At 39.3% G+C, this 17519-nt stretch overlaps 1 protein-coding gene across 1 annotated transcript in view; it reads left to right on the top strand.

Moving 5' to 3' along the window:
• Nucleotides 1–12162, top strand: part of b3glcta (beta 3-glucosyltransferase a) — a 177640-nt gene extending 165478 nt beyond the window's left edge. Inside the window, exons 14-15 of the mRNA XM_060826775.1 lie at nt 4643–4787; nt 11804–12162. Of these exons, the coding sequence (XP_060682758.1) occupies nt 4643–4787; nt 11804–11977 (319 nt within the window). The 3' untranslated portion in view covers nt 11978–12162. The remainder of the gene's footprint in view (nt 1–4642; nt 4788–11803) is intronic.
• The last annotated feature ends 5357 nt before the right edge of the window (nt 12163–17519 follow it).

A 17519-nucleotide genomic window follows, 5' to 3' on the forward strand; every position in this document is an offset into this window, starting at 1 on the left:
AGTCCAAAGATGTGTGATTTATTGATTGGCAATGCTAAATCACCCATAGTGTTCAGGGATGTGTAGGTTAGGAGCATTAGACATGAGAAATGCAGGGTTACAGGGAAAAAGTTGGGGAATGAATCTGGGTGGGATGGTCTTTGGAAGGCTAGTGTGGACTTGTTGGGCCAAATGGCATGTTCATCATTGCTCACTTCCCAGATGTGAAAGGAGCCACTGACTGCACATTTTTAAAAAATTCAGTCACAGGATGCAGGCATTGCTGGCTAGAGAAACATTTGTTGCCTGTAGTTATTGAAAAGATGATGGACAGTTGTCTTCTTGAGCTACCCAAAGTCTGTGGGTTGTATGTACACTCATTGCTGTTAGGAAAGGAGTTACAGACTTTCACTCAGTGAGTGCCATAGAGGGGTACTTGCAGGTATCTACTGCCTGTATCCTTCTATTTGATAGATCGGTGGCACAAACATGGCAGTGAAGGTGCTTTCACGTCAACCATGAGTGTTCGTCAACTGCAAGGCTTCCTCTTATGGATTTGCAAGTAGACAAGACTTTTAAAGTACAACATTTCTGGTCAATTGCTTTTGTCCTGTGACAGTCGACTCTCCTGATCGCTTTGCGTCTCAAATTGTTACCGACTGGCAGCCTACAGAAAGTGACAATCCAGTTCAAAGATCTGACTGACACCTGCTGTACCCACACATAGACCATTCATGGACTGGACATTCCAATCTATTAACGTCTCATTCACTTTCCAGTGAAAGAGAAAGATAATGCATCAAGGACACTCTCATTGAAGTACATCAGCATTCACGTTACTGACTGGATTCCCTTCTTTTGTTCAGAATGCAACGGCTTATTTGTCAGGCTGCATTATAGAGCCATTTATCATGCTTTGTCCACAACATCTTAATAATGAAGCTGAGCAGTAGCAGAACAAAAACCAAAAGGAAATAAACCAGCCACCTGCCCTCTGTGTCCAAAAATCTGGAAGCCAAGAATTGGCCTGTTCAATCACATGAGAACCGATTGGCAGAAATTCACCACCAGGACTGGATGGCGTCTTTGAATATGTCTGAAAGCAAGCATAGTGTGCTTGCCAATGTATTGTATGTGGCTTGCTAGTGCTCCAGAACAATCATGGTGAATAAGGTTCAGACCCTATTTACAAGGTTACTGATTGCAATTGTACAGTACATGGAATTGTAGGAATCCCAATGTGTATACTGACCAGTGAAAATAGGTTTGTGATAGACAGTAGAACATACCTTCAGCCAAAAAGACACACCACCTATTTCACAAATAAGTAAGATGGTGTATGAATTGGTGGTGTGATTCCAGGTATGTAGGCCGTACTTTCCATGGATTGCCGGGTGTTATCCATTCAGCAACAAGTAAGGTAATCTCCATACTCAACCAGTTGGAGCTTGAAAAACCCAGAGCACATTTGCAAATGTGAGATGATTCTGCAACTGGACAACATTTACTGGAAAATCCTGAATGTATGATAAATTACACTGACAACCAATGTAGAATTGTCAACCATGCCCACTTATGGTGCACCTGTGCATACTGAAAACTGCATATTAATATGCCGAGCCTATTCCTTGCAGGCAGAAAGAATGTGTACATGCGTTGCGCCCGTTTTAACTCAGCAAAGTAGGGGACACCCGTTTCCCGGTTCATTTCTCAATGCAGCACTAGTCAGAGTCAGCCTGCCTGGTTTAAAATTTAGCAAAGCCTGTCAGTTAATTGTCAATGGGTATTAATGGATATATTCACCATGGCAGCACCTCTACCAATCAGAATCCCTTTTGCAATCATTCGGTGTTCTCTTCTCATGTGGTATAAATGTTGGCTTTCCTTTGAGAAATTCTTGCAAATTGTCAGCAAAATATTTATTCTCTCAGCAATGCATAGCTCTGTACTGATCAATATCTTATATATTTGCATGTTAATGGTCAATATTGTAACATTTAACTTTTTGTAGACAGAAACATTCTAAATTTGCATTAAAATTATTTGTTTCAGGTAAAACTAATACTTACAATAGTGAAGAGAAAGTAAATAACCTATCTTGGCCAGAAAAGTGAACAAAACATTGTAGGAGAAAATACAAATTCAAAACAACAGAAATCATATCCCAAATGGTGACTTGGAGAATAGAAAACAAGTAATGTAGAATTTAATGATTGTTATTTAAAAAGCCAGGCTAGTCAATAATAACAATGCAGTATTTAAAAAAGCAAACCAAATTGACGATGAGACTGAGAGCCATTTGTCTGTAGTGGAATTCATAATCAAGGAGATGGCAGCTTAATACTTTAAAAAAGGAATAAAATAAAAACAATACTGCTTTAAGTAATGCCATATGCATAACTATCTCATTTTTTTTTACCTCGTAACTACAACAAACATGTGCATAATCATGTTATTTGGTGTGCAGTATGCTGAAAACAGAATGAGGACTTTTCAAAACTGAAATCTGATCAGTGTGGAAATTAAGAGAAGATAGTTAGGGAAATTAAGTTTTCAACTCCCTAAGTTGGCTAGAATAATGGCAAACATGATGAATGAATTGGGTACAAGTTCAAAGATCAGACTTTTTGCCATCAAGATAATCTTCTAGAGTTATTGGTGCTCTCCTTGGATGGCATCCATGGAATGTGGGTGTTGCTGGCTGAGTCAGGATTTCTAGCCTGTCCCTAGTTGCCCTCACTAATGGCATTGTGGGTCTACCTAAATAAAATGAACTGCAGTGGTTCAAGAAGGCAGTTCGCCACCACCTTGGTTTGTTACAGTTCTTTCAAGGTGCTTTGTAAATAACATCAGTTTTGCTTGTTGTCAGTATAGGATATTTCAAGTTTAGCTGCTGTTTTAGAGCGTTGGTGGGTTTGTGGGCTATCATGATGTCAAGGTGTCTGAGTAGTCCGACAGTCATTTCCAAGATGTCTTTGATGTAGGGGAGAGTGGCTAGGGTTTCTGGACGTGTTTTGTCTGCTTGTTGTCTGCATCCCAACACCCACAAATGAAGCTGCATTAGAACGTTATTTCAACGAGCCACCGCACAATGCAGCACAGAGGAACTACACAGCGCAGAGGCAAATCACCTGCACAGTGTATTCAAAAAAGAACGGGTACCCAATGAACACAGTCAGCTGATTTCTCAGAACAAACCCCAACAAGCAGAAAAAGAAAAGGAAATCACCACAGGAAGTGACATCACACACCCAAGGAAAACTAAACACGTAAATAGAAAGCAGACAATGCCACCAGTACTTCACGAACATCTGAAAACGAACCTTCCAGCTCAGCGAGCAAACCTACATCCAGAAGCTCAACCTGAGCACAAATCTTCTCAAAGCTCGCTAACTGAGTACCATTTCAAGACTCATGGTGCAGAATGGTTAATATGATAAATTAACTTGAATGCCACTCAATTTTGCTACTGAAATCAAGCGATATTAATTTCTTTCTCTAGAAATTGGGAAGAACGGTGGCTCAGTGGTTAGCACTGCTACCTCACAGCGCCAGGGACCCAGGTTTGATTCCTGCCTCAGACGACTGTGTGGAGTTTGAACATTCTCCCCGTGTCTCTGTGGGCTTTCTCCAGGTGCTCCAGTTTCCTTCCACAGTCCAAAGATGTGCAGATCAGGTGAATTGGCCATGCTAAATTGCCCGTAGTGTTAGGTGCATAGTGTCAGGGGTAAATATAGGGTATAGGAATGGGTCTGGGTGGTTACTCTTCGGAGGGTTGATGTGGACCTGTTGGGCCAAAGGGCCTGTTTCCATACTGTAGAAAATCTGATCTAAATTGTTGTCAACCTTTCCATTGAAATATCCACCAGTATGGATTTTAGAATCATGATAGGCTGGAACTTTTGTCCTTGGAGCTTCGAAGGCTGAAGGGTGATCTTACACAGGTTTATAAAATCATGAGGGGGTTGAATAGGGTGTATAGCTGAAAATGTGTTGCTGGTTAAAGCACAGCAGGTTAGGCAGCATCCAAGGAACAGGAAATTCGACGTTTCGGGGAAACGTCGAATTTCCTATTCCTTGGATGCTGCCTAACCTGCTGTGCTTTAACCAGCAACACATTTTCAGCTTTGATCTCCAGCATCTGCAGACCTCACTTTTTACTCAAATAGGGTGTATAGCCAAGGTCCTTTTCCCAGAGTAGGGGAGTCCAAAACCTGAGGGCATAGGTTTAAAATGAGCGGGGAAAAATTAAAAGGGTCCTGAAGTGCAACTTTTTCACACAGAAGGTGGTGTGTGTATATGGAATCAACTGCCAGAGGAAATGGTAGAGGCAAGTACGGTTACAACATTTCAAAGACATTTGGACAGGTACATGGATAGGAAAGGTTTAGAGGGATGTGGGCCAAATGCTGGCAAATATGACTGGTTCCATTTCAGAAACCTGGTCAGCATGGACAAGTTGGACCAAAAGGTCTGTTTCTCACTGTTTGACCCTGTTGCATCCAGAAACACCTAAATTCACAAACAGGCTTCAGAATGTGCAAGATCAAGACTTTCCTGAATGATATCAACTAGCCAGATTTACACTCATCTTAAAATTAATCAAATATATTGTTTTCTTATTCCCATTTTTATCTCTGTTCTCTTGCTTTATTTTCTATAGAATTGTCTTTAGCAGAGAAGCAGTAAAACAGTTACTTGCAAGTGGATGCAGTTGTTACAGTAATGATGCGCCTGACGACATGGTTCTAGGAATGTGCTTCAACAGCCTTGGTATCCCAGTAACACACAGTCCTCTTTTCCACCAGGTAATCCTCCCTTTCACATCATTCGCTGTCAGTACAAAAACAATCGTTTGCAACCTGGGAGTAGAAGAATTGAGTGATTATTTCTTTACGTGTATTTAAAAATAGGGATCACTGCAAATGCCTGTCAGTCCATGAAAAGAGAAATGTTAGCATTGCCATTTCAGATGACAGATGATTTCTATTCAAAATGCTAACCCTTTATTCTCAGATGCTGACAGACTATATGTTCATTTCCAACAATTTGTTTTCCTTTTCACTATATGTTCAGTGCTTTTAATCTGTTCAGTGCTTTTAACTAAGTTTTAGCTATTAAAAATTATGCACTATTTTGCAAATGAATTCAATGTTAATGTTAATTTTTTTGTCAAATATAGTGGACCCTTGAGCATTATTAGATGGTCACATGTTATCTGGCTGACCACCCTCTACTGATATGGGTTTTCAAAAGGACTTTAGTACCAAACGCACTATGACTCCTTTCCTAATCAAAAATCAGACAATTGCTGAAATTAAAGAGGGAGTGCGTTCCGTTTCAGCAGTTGTATGTTTGTTCCACAATTCTATCTCATTTGTAATTAATAGGTTTAAAGTGAGGTGATGAAAATTTAAAGGAAATATGCAAGACATATTGTTTATGCAGAGAATGGTCAATGTCTGGAACGTGCTGCCAGGAGGGGTGGTAAGAGCATATACAATAGTAACGTTTGAGAGGCATTTAGACAGACACATGAACAGGCAAGCTACAGAGGGATAGGGACCATACGCAGACAGATGGACTTAGTTTAGAACAGCAATGTGGCCAGCATGTTTGTGGTGGGCTGAAGGGTCTGTTTATGTGCTGTACTATTCTATTTTCTTAAATAAAGCCACCTACATTTTTTTTCAGGTTTATGACTTAAAATGATATTCTTTTACCCTTAATTCCTGTGACCCAAACATAGACATCATTTTGGATCTAAACTCTTAACAACAACTCCTCTTCCTAAAGAGTACATTTCTATAGGAGACAACTGGCTCATTCTGATCCCATGCTAACTCTGCCTGATCAGATCACTCTTTTGTTTTTTTAAAGCTGTTGTCAACCATTTTCCCAAAATTGAGTTGAAGCATAAGGGTGAATTCCCTTTCTTTCAGGATGGATAACATATTTCCTGCTTCCTAATCCAATAGCATGTTCCTCAATTTCAATGAGTTTTGAAAGATATCATTGAAGGGATCTGTGATCACCTCAGCTAATTCCAATCTGCTCCTGGACTGAAATTGTCAGTCTCTTTTAACTTCAGCTCCATCAACCATCTATTATGGTTTGAAGTCTTCCTGCGCCCACATATTTCTTTCTCAAATCGGTTGCACCTCTTTCAACAATAAAAAAATCAAAACATTTATTTCAAATCCCACGGTTTATCTATTTTTAGATATCGATTCCTCAATGCCAGTGAAACCAATTCAATTTCTCTTTATGCTCTTTCTCCTAATTTACTTGGTTTACAATACAGAATGATGTCATCAGCGTGGGTTCAATTCCCACACCTGCTGAGGTTAACATGGAGGATTACCTCTCACCTCATCTGAGATGTGGTGACCCTCCAGTTAAACCACCACTAGTCATCTCTTTCTGAAAAAAAGAGCATACTTATGATCTGGGATAACTATAGAGACTTTATATTTTTACTTAAAGAATTCCTTGCCATTATCCATTAGATTTTCTACTTACATTCTGTATTTATGCCATTTCCTGGATGTCCCTCTAACTGATTTTGTAAGTCTCCCTGTTTATTCTTTCATTGTACATTTCAAAATTTTAATGTACCTTTTCTTTCTTAATTACATCTTTATGATTCTTTTTGGGCTCTCAGATATATTACTGAAATGAGAATAGAAAAGAAATTAATAAAATAAATTTATAACACATAGATTCCAATGATCCAATATATCAGTTAGTTAGACACAAATTCAATACTCTCCTTGTGATTTTGCTTACTGACTATTGGAAAAATATTTTGAAATAGTACAGTAAACTCTCATAAATGCAGATGGTCTCCATCGCAAGTCTAGTCTATGCCGGGAAGAATAAATTCCATCAAGACTGCAAATGGTGTGTTGACACCCACCAGTTGTTAGGATTATCCACAGTAGTACATTATCTCCATTTCAATCTCTAGTGGCCTGTAAAATATTCCTACACTAACATTTATCCCTTTTCTACCCCTGTGTCTACATTCAAACATTTTGCACCAATTTTATGATAGCTTTATTTGTAAAAAGTGAGCGACCCATGTGCAGATTTATTTTTTTCTAGAGAATTAAATTGGATATTTTGGACTTACAGTATTTTCGAAAGCTTATATACTCTTTAAAATAAATAGTTCCATGCTGACAGTAATGGTTATTTTAAAACCGACAAGTCCTCTTCCGATTCACCGTAAGGGGGGGCGATCTCTCACCTCTCTGTACAGTGGAAACAAGCAGTTCCTCATTTATATTCAAGAGTGTTACATGCAATTTTGAATATTTACCAACTTTTACTAATAGTAATCAACTTATTGTCCGATTGGCCATCAAACTGATTCAGAATTCCTGTTACTTCCCCTCACACAACTTCAGCCATTGCTACCTATTTAAGACTAAATATGCCTATCAAAGTACATTTTCAATGTCATTCACTATTCTTTCAACAACAGAAGTAAGAACTAAATATTCTGGGTGCACAAATCAATATATAATGTGCATTTTAAGCTATCTTTCAAGACAGTGGGTATAATGTGTAATGGAAGAGTTCACTTAGAAACTAAAACATTTGATTGAGAATATCCAACTGATCTCCCTGAGGCAGTGGATAGAATGTGTAATTGAAGAGTTCAGTTAGAAACCAAAACTTTTGATTGAGAATATCCAACTGATCTCCCTGATATCAAGTTGTGACTTTGCCACTCACCCTGGAGAAACAATATAAGCAGTTGCATATTCTATCCCCCAGGACCTCCACAAATGTTACTGACACAACAGAGATTGGCTGTTTACTTTCTGTAGAGATTTTTCAGACCTGTCCCCTAATTGAAATGGAAAATAATACTTGCTTATGATTCTTTCTGTTTTACCATGAATGAGAGTAGCTTTAATAGTTAAACTCTTAAGTTAAGCAAGCAGATATAACCAATAATAAAAAGAAGAATTAGTGGTCCGTCTTCTTGACCTCAAGGTTCCATGGAAAAAACAACTTAACTTTTATCGATATTAAAAGTCACTTCAACCTCAGATCATATTTTCTTTTATAAGCATGTACAACCTTCTTAGCTGTACAAAAAACATAAAAGGAGTTGTGTTTCATGATCACACAAATATCTGAATGAATACTTTATGCATATTACCTGAACCTCAATTATCCAAACGAGGCACTATTTTATTTGGATAATCGATTATTTGGTTAATCGATTAAATGCTCAGATTTCTTAAAGTCTGCTCCCCATTCAGGAGACTGCAGCAGCACAGCGTGCGAGGCCCCACCCCCAACACCACTCCTACCTCCCCGTCCAACCCCGCACCCCCACCTCTCAACCCGTCCAACAGCCCCCTGTCCCCAGAACTCCATCCAACACTGCTCCCCGCTCCCAGAACCCCATCCAACCCCATCCCCCAACTCTGCCCCCTAACCACCCCCAATCACACCCCCTGACCCCCAAACCCATCCAACACCACCCCACCACCTCTCCAGGACAGCCGGAGTGTACACCAACAACAAGACTGCTGCAGCGCACGCACGCATGCACCTTTTTACTGCTACTGTTTGACAGGCTCTGTGTCTTCCCTGTGCAGGACAATGTTGGAGAGATTATCTGGGGAAGGGTGGTTTCGGATAAGTGTGGGAAGAGAGCGCGGGCAGGCAGATAGTCATTTGGAGACAGTGCCTGTTTAATCATTGTCACAAAAGATGCGATCACTGTTGGAAACACGTCTTTGATGTAATGTTTCTATTGGGACCTCGAGATTTCCTTTGGAGAATCTGATTTTTGGATCATTGATATTCAGATAATCGAGGTTCCTCTGTACTTGAGAAACAAATCTAAATGCTATCCCCAAAAGTGGGTGGGTGGTTGCATTGATATAATGTCACTGAACTAGTAAGCTAGGTAAATGTCTGGGGTGGGGTGGGGGGGTGTTGGTTAGTGGGGTGCGTGATTTAAATCCTACCATGGCAACTGGTGATGTTTAATCAATAAGAATCTGGAATGACCATATAACCATTGTCAATCGTTGTAAATATCCATCTTGTTTACTACTGTCCTATAGGGAAGGAAATCTGCTGTCCTTTCCTGATCTGGCATACATGTAACTTCAGACCTGATGTGGTTGACTCTTAACTGCCCTCCGACCAATTAGAGATGGGCAGTAAATGCACATCCTGTGAACAAATACAAAGATTAGACTTACTTAATGATATAACTGTTCATCATGACATTGGGTAACGTTGGGCTGCAGTAAGCTTCTAAATAATAACAACCAAAGGTATGAAAGGCATTCCAAAACTAACGATTTGTAATTATAAAGCACTTTTAACATGATAAAATATTGCAGGGCTCAGAAGAGAATTATCAAACAAAATTAGACAGAGCTAAGTAAAGAAATTCTAAGAAAACTGAGAGGCAGATTTTAAGGAATGCTATTAAATTTTTTTTCCCATTTTGATTTAATGTCTTTCCAAAAGATGGTACCTGTCATTGTAGCATTCTCCCAGTTGTGCAGTGTATTATCAGGCTGGATTATATGCTCAATTTATGAAGCAAAAGAGTTCCACCACTAAGCAAGGCTGAATTTATTATCAAATTTACGTTTTAAAATCATCTTATATTTTCCGGAATAGATTATTTTTGCCAAGTATTTGTTAATTCTCAAAAAACAAAATAATTAGACCGTAAGACATAGAAACAGAACGAGACCATTAAGCCCATCAAGTCTGCTCTAACATTCAATGTGATGATGGCTGTTTTGATAATCCTCAACTTTTCTCCCTTTTCCCCTAGCTCTTGACTCCCTTACTGATTAAAATCTATTTATTCAAGTCCTGTGTTGTTTCCTGGTTCTAGGAGAAAGTGAGGACTGCAGATGCTAGAGATCAGAGATGAAAATGTGTTGCTGGAAAAGCGCAGCAGGTCAGGCAGCATCCAAGGAGCAGGCGAGTCGACGTTTCGGGCATGAGCCCTTCTTCAGGAATCCCTGAAGAAGAGCTCATGCCCGAAACGTCGACTCTCCTGGTCCTTGGATGCTGCCTGACCTGCTGCGCTTTTCCAGCAACACATTTTCAGCTTGTTTCCTGGTTCCCCAGTATTATTTCCTGAGTCTGGATCTCTAAGGGTCTATGTTGTTGCCATATCTCTAAGAGACAACAGTACATACATTGTTGGAGATACATCTGAGAGACTTAGACCTCTATAAAACTGCAATTAATTTATTAAGTACTTAAACAAATAACACACACTTTTAACTCCTAGAGATATCTCAATCACTGTCTTTCACTACCCTGATTTCTGTAACTAAATCCAAACATTATTATCTGGGAGATTTTGCAGCTGGCCAGGCTGGAATTCTGCTTGATGTCTTCAGCATGCCTCCTGATGTAGGGTACCTTCTTGCAACATTAATCTTCAAAGTTTTGTTGCACCAAGGCCTTTCTGTGCCTTATTTGGAATTAACTGTGCACGTGACCAATCCTGAATACTTTGATCAAAAGTATGCCTTATTGGACTAATCCATGCACGTGAGCAATCCTGAATATTTTGTCCAAATGTATGCCTTATCTGGCAAAGTCAGCAGTTACTGATTTCCTGCAGTTTTAACTCTTAGCAGACTTGACTGACTCAGTATAATTTCACTCACATAACAGCCCATCATCAGTTCCTGTTATCTTCAACCTTATCCAACAAAGTTCACTGTTGCCTCATTACTTATTTATATATTTATAGAGGTTCTTGCTGTCTATCATGCTATTACTTGCAAGTTTATCTCAAAGTTTATCTTTTCCCTGTTTTTTGGCTGTTTTTGTTGGAATTTAAAGCTTTCCCAATCACTAATAATTGCCTCATGGTACATTTTTTTTCTTTCAAGTTGATGCCAGCCTTAACTAACTTGGTTAATCGTGACTGTTGTATCTCCTTCCAGAAACCTTCATTCTCACTGAGATATAGCTTTGCTGTGAGCTATGACTTATTTTCTTAAATACCTGCCATTTTTCCTCGAGTGCGACGGTATGAAATGTTTCAGACGGCTTTCAATCTGGCATCTTTGTGCATGTAAACAGGTGTCACTGGACACATGAAGTTGCTATTTGAATCTTTGAAGGAAGTTGAGAGGAAGTCTTCCAGAAACTGCTTAGAGACAATAGCTGTTTTAGTTTCTCAGCTGTCAGATCCTCAAAAGGGCTTCTCAGAAAAAGTGGCAGAGATTGAGCTGGGTGACTTATCTCTTCGAAGGGCATAATGCACCTGATCTCCAAACAATATCAAAACACCAAAACTCCTAAGAGCCATAATATCAGACTTGTGACTTTACAGTAAGTCACAGAAGTTCCACATCTGCCAACTTCAATTGTTTACTTAGCTTAAGACCTGTGGCTTTCAATAAGTGGTTTTGAAAAAAAAGCGTCTCACTGTGTCCTTTCAGTGAACTTCTAAAAACAGGTCCCGGTGTCTCCTCAGTATGTCAAATAACCAATTATCCAAATCCCCTTTAGACACAAGTCCTTAAGAAATATTAATAGTGGAAATGCTCAATAACACTGTTCACTTGCAGCATTTTTTTCAGCAAATTCTGGAGATCTAAAACAGTTCTGGGAATGAAGTAAGTTCATAACAATAAAATGATGCTTCTTTAAAAACAATAAGCATTGTAAAACCTGAAGTTAGAACTTTTCAAAGGCTGATGGAATAGTTATTAAAAATTTGACAAACCAAGCAAATTAGAATTATCTGATAATTATGAACAGGAAAGCAATATCTGACATCACCATTGCATTTATTTTCTAGGCACGACCAGTGGATTATCCAAAAGATTATCTTGCACATCAGGTTCCAATTTCATTCCATAAGCACTGGAATATTGATCCAATTGAAATCTATCAAACTTGGTTGGCTAAAGAAGATGATCCTGTATCACACCAAATAATAAAGGAGCCAAAAAATGAAAGGGAAGATTTATGAATGCCTTAATAATGAAAAAACATTTATAATATATAGGTAAATAGTTCATTTAGTTTTCATGAAGAAGGCATTCAACTAGCATTGCGGTTTTTGAAACACCTTCCAAAGCTGTATTCGTATTAATAACTTTGCTTAATACTTTTTATATTACAAAGTAAAATGCTGAATTATATTTGTAATTCCCTTGGACAGTATTTGACAAGTATTTCTGGAAAGTATGTGCACTTTTTCTTTTCTGTTATATAATTATCTAATTTTGTAAAAATAAATTCCTATCTGTATATCTATATAAATAACTTATTTTATTATACCCAAACTGCCATTTGCTACTTCAATTTGCCACTGTGATAATGAAAATTTCTGGGGGAAAGCTTATTCTCTGTCAACAAGATCAGACTGGCTATCCATTTTACACAATGGCTACACAGACAGTGTACATCACAGAACGAGGCCAATCGCTCCATTGTGTTTGTGTTGCCCAGAAAAGAGCCATCCAGCCTGATACTATTTCCCACTGTTAGTTGTCTACCGATTACAGCATTCCACTTGTATATCCTGTTTTTTCTTAGATCAGTAAGGGTTTCAGTTTGTACAATCTTTTCTAGCTGTGAGTTTGAGACCACCCTACTCTGAGTGAAAAGAATTCTTCTCAATTCCCTCAAATCCTTATGACAATGACTTGCGTTTAACGTTCTCTAGTTATTGATCTTTCTGTTAAAGGAAATAAACCCTTTCTTCAATTTGCTCCAAATTCCTCACAGTTCTACACTTTATTACTCTGCCCTCATCTGTTCCAAAGTAAAGCATTCCCCCCCCCCCCCCTCCCCCACCAACTAAACTTCCCTCACAGCTAAAATTCTCCATACCTGACCACATTTTCATAAATTTGCTTTGTGTCCTCTCCAAAACAATCATATCCTTCCCTGGAACAAAGTGACTAATGCTTCGTGTTGTGCGATTCTAGTGCAACCACTAGAATTGCATTCTGTGGCTCAGCTAATGAAGGATTTTGTCCCATTTGCCTTTTTAATTGCTTTACATATCTGTCTGTTAGCTTCAGAGATCTACACTTCCCAATATCTTACTATTTTTGTATTTTGTTGTCTTATTTGCTGTTCCTAAAACCACCTTAGATTAAGTTCAATTTACAGTTTTATTGCCAATCTGATTTGCATGCAGACCAAAGTTTTCTTCCTTACCATCAGCCATGCACCCATTTCTATATCATCTCCAAACATCTTTTAATCATTGGTTGTACAACTGGGCATATTACTAAGTCTTACGAAACACCTCTGGCAACAACCTTCTTGTCACAAAAACACATCAGCTTTGCTTCCTGTCACTATGCCATTTTTACATTTGATATAATATTTTCTGTTGGAGCTCATGGGCTGATACTTTTCTGATTTGCGGGCACATTACAAAACCTCTTTTTTTTAAAAATCAAGGTAGCAAGGATGATCAATCAAGTTAATCAGACAAAATTTTCCTTCAGTGTATACATGCAGATTAATATGCACCTTCTTAAGTGGCAACTTATTTTGTTCTTCAAAAGATTTTTCCAATAATTTGCCTGCCAACAAGGAGGACTAGCCTGTAATTACTCAATCTTTCCCTTCTTCAGTTCTCAAACAGCTACATAACAGTGCTAGTTTATGCTTGACATCAATGGAGGGTAAAATTAGTAGCAAGGCTTAATAGTGATACACAATAAATGGTGCAGAGCTGTGCAGATTGTGAGAAAGCTGTGAATTTGAGTCTGAAGACTTTGTTCAGGCCATTGAATTTTGTCCCATATTGTTGCTTGCTCTGAAATATCATATTCTGAGCTCAGGTATAATCATATTAGTGAATCTTCGTTATGTTAGGAAAGGTGGCAGCAGATGAAGAATGCATCCCAGGTGGACGATAGAAGGTGAAAGATGCAGAAATGGCTGTATTTTTTATTCATTCACAGGACATGAATATCCATCCAGAGGGCAGTCAGGAGTCAGCCACATTACTGTGGGTCTGGAGTCACATGTAGGCCAGACCAGGTGAGAATGTCAGATTTCCTTCCATGACGGGCATTAGTGAGCTAGATTGGTTTTTCCCACCAAATGGCAATTATTTCATGGTCATCAGTAGATTCTTAAATCTAGATATCTTTCAATGTATTCAAATTCCACTCAGATTTGAACCTGGGTCAGCAAAACATTAGGTAAGTCTCTGGATTAATAGTCTAGTGATAATAGGGCCATTGCCTCCTTGTGGATACTACCCTGTGTCAAGATGATTTACGTACTTCAGGACAAAGCAGCTTGCTTGCACCGCATCCACCATCTTCATCATTTATTCTGTCTTCCAATGCACAGTGGCAGTTGCAAAATGGTAAGTTAGTTAACAAAACAGGCATTTGGTAGGACCAAGCACCTCCATCCTACGGTCATTTCCCCCACCTGCATCTCCATGACACTTACGAAGGAATGAGCTCCACAACACAAAAGGGTCCAGAAACAAGAAAAGCTAGTCGAGCTTTAAAAACTTGCGCTTGATGTTTTTTTCTAATCCTTCCAGGATGTAAGAATTGCTGGCAATGCCAGTATTTATTGCCTAACCCTACTAGCCCAAGGTTGAGCTATTTTATTGAATAATTGTAGTTCATTTGAGGCAGGTACACCTGTTGTGCTGTTTGGGAGTAGAATTCCAGGATTTTGGCACGTGACAGGAAAGAGTATATTCCTGGGAATATGTCCAGGGAAGTTATTTGGTCTGAACTGAAAAATAAGAAAATGATGGTCACCTTATTGGGATGTAGCATAGACCCCTCCAATAGTCAGTAGGATATTGAGATACAGATTTGTAAGGAAATCTCAGCTATCTGTAAGAATAATAGGACAGTTATGGGAGAGGATTTAACTTTCTAAACATAGACTGGGACTGCCATAGTGTTAGGGACTTGGATGGAGAGGAATTTAAGTGCGTACAAGAAACCTTTCTGATTCAGTATGTGGATGTACCTACTAGGAAAGGTGCAAAACCTGACCTACTCTTGGGAACTAAAGCAGGGCAGGTGACTGAGGTATCAGTGGAGGGGGCACTTTGAGGCCAGCGACCATAAATCTATTCATTTAAATTGTAATGGAGAAGGATAGATCGGATCTGAATGATAAAGTTCTAAATTGGAGGAAGGCCAATTTTGACCGTGTGAGGCAAGAACTTTCAGAAGTTGATTGGGGATGAATGTACTTGGGTAAAGGGACGGCTGGTAAATGGGAAGCCTTCAAAAATAAGGTAAGTGTCTGCAGACAATATATTCCCGTTAGGTTGAAAAACAAGGCTATATGTGTAGGGATGATGAGAAAAATTGAGGTCGAGGGAAAATTTGTTCAAGAAAAAGAAGGAAGCATATGTCAGGTATACTCAGCGAGTTTAAGTGATTCCCTAAAAGGGTATAAAAGCAGTAGGAGTATACTTGAGTGAAACCAGGAAGGCAGAATGTGGACATGAGATAGCTTTGGCAAATAGGGTTAAGGAGAATGCAAAGGGATTCTGGAAATACATTAAGGACAAAAGGGAAACGAGGGAGAGAATAGGGCCTCTTTAAGATCTCAAACTCAGCACCACTTTCCTAACCTGCAATCTTCTTCCTGACCTCTCCGCCCCCACCCCCACTCCGGCCTATCACCCTCACCTTATCACCTTCACCTTAACCTCCTTCCATCTATCGCATTTCCAATGCCCCTCCCCCAAGTCCCTCCTCCCTACCTTTTATCTTAGCCTGCTTGGCACACTTCCCTCATTCCTGAAGAAGGGCTCATGCCCGAAACGTCGATTCTCCTGCTCCTTTGTTGCTGCCTGACCTGCTGCGCTTTTCCAGCAACACATTTTCACCTCTTTAAGATCAGCAAGGCCACCTAGTGTGGAATCACAACAGATAGGGCAGATACTAAATGAGTATTTTGTATCAGTGTTTAATGTAGAGAAGGAATTGGAAGATAGAAAATGTGAGGAAATAAGTAGCAACATCTTTAAAAAACATCCATATTGCAGAGGAGGTGGTGCTGGACATCCTAAAAGGAATAAAAGTGGATAAATCCATGGGACCTGATCAGGTGTACTCTAGAACTCTGTGGGAAGCTAGGGAAAAAATTGCTAGACCCCTTGCTGAGGGATTTGTATCATTGATAGTCACAGCTGAGGTGCCAGAAGATTGGAGGTTGGCTAATATGATACTATAATTTAAGAAAGATGATAAGGAAAAGTCAGAGAATTTGAGGCCGGTGAGCCTGATATCAATGGTGACCAAGTTGTTGGAGGGGATACTGAGGGACAGGATTTACATGGATTTGGAAAAGCAAGGACTGATTAGAGATAGTCAACATGGCTTTGTTCATGGGAAATCATGACTTGTACTTGACTGAGTTTTTTGAAGAAATAACAGAGGATTGATGAGGACAGAGCTGTGGACTTCAGTAAAGCATTTGACAAGGTTCCTCATGGTAGACTGGTTAGCAAGGTTAGATCACTTGGAATAGAGGGAGAGCTAGCTTTTTGGATACAGAACTGGCTTGAAGGTAGAAGACAGAGGGTGGTAAAGGGTTGTTTTTCAGACTGGAGGCCTGTAACCAGCAGTGTGCCACAAGGATCGGTGCTGGGTCCACTGCTTTTCATCATTTATATAAATGATTTGGATGTGAATATGGGAGGTATAGTTAATAAATTTGCAGATGACACCAAAATTGGAAGGGTAGTGGACAGTGAAGAAGGTTACCTCGGATTATAATGGGATCTTGATCAGCTGGGATAAGGAGAGGCAGATGGAGTTTATGATAGATAAATGTGATATGCTGCATTTTTCTGGTCTTTCTGGGAGGAAAACATGTCTGATAATGTGACTGGACTAACAACCCAGAAGCCCCAAGGAAAGCTTGGGCTCATGGGTTCAAATCCCACAGCTGTTACGCATTTAAATTCAATTAATAAATCTGGAACTAAAGTTAGTTTCAGAACTATGGTCGAGGATTGTTACAAATACCTATCTGGTTCATTAATGCTTTATGGTGAAGAACATCTGCCATGCTCACCAGGCTGGGCCTACACGTGGCTCTAGAATCACTGCAACGCGGCTCAATCTTAACAGCCCTCTGAAATGGCGAAGGAATCTACTCATCTGAAGGGTAATTAAGTATCAGTTACATCAACATCAACATCAACATTCCATGCTGAGCTTCTCCAGTAACTTCTGTTTTTGAAAATTAGAATTAGGTTTATTGTTACATTTACTCAAGGACGAAATACTAGAGTACAGTGACATGTGTACAATGTTTCCACGTAAGGCACCATCTTAGGTGCAAAGTACCTACGTACAAATCTTAGGTCCCAAAATAAAGAGAGAAGCTAAAAGTTATACATTTCTGTACTTCATGGTATAAATTGGGAAGATAAAGAAATAAAGTTAAAAGACAAATGTTACAGTCATTCTATAGCCTGCAGTCTCAGCAGGCGCAGTTACAAAGCTGAATGGTCAGCAGTCACAGGGCCATTACAGAGCGAGACAGCC

The sequence above is a fragment of the Hemiscyllium ocellatum genome, chromosome 6, assembly GCF_020745735.1.
Source record: "Hemiscyllium ocellatum isolate sHemOce1 chromosome 6, sHemOce1.pat.X.cur, whole genome shotgun sequence".
Classification (NCBI taxonomy): Eukaryota; Metazoa; Chordata; class Chondrichthyes; order Orectolobiformes; family Hemiscylliidae; genus Hemiscyllium; species Hemiscyllium ocellatum.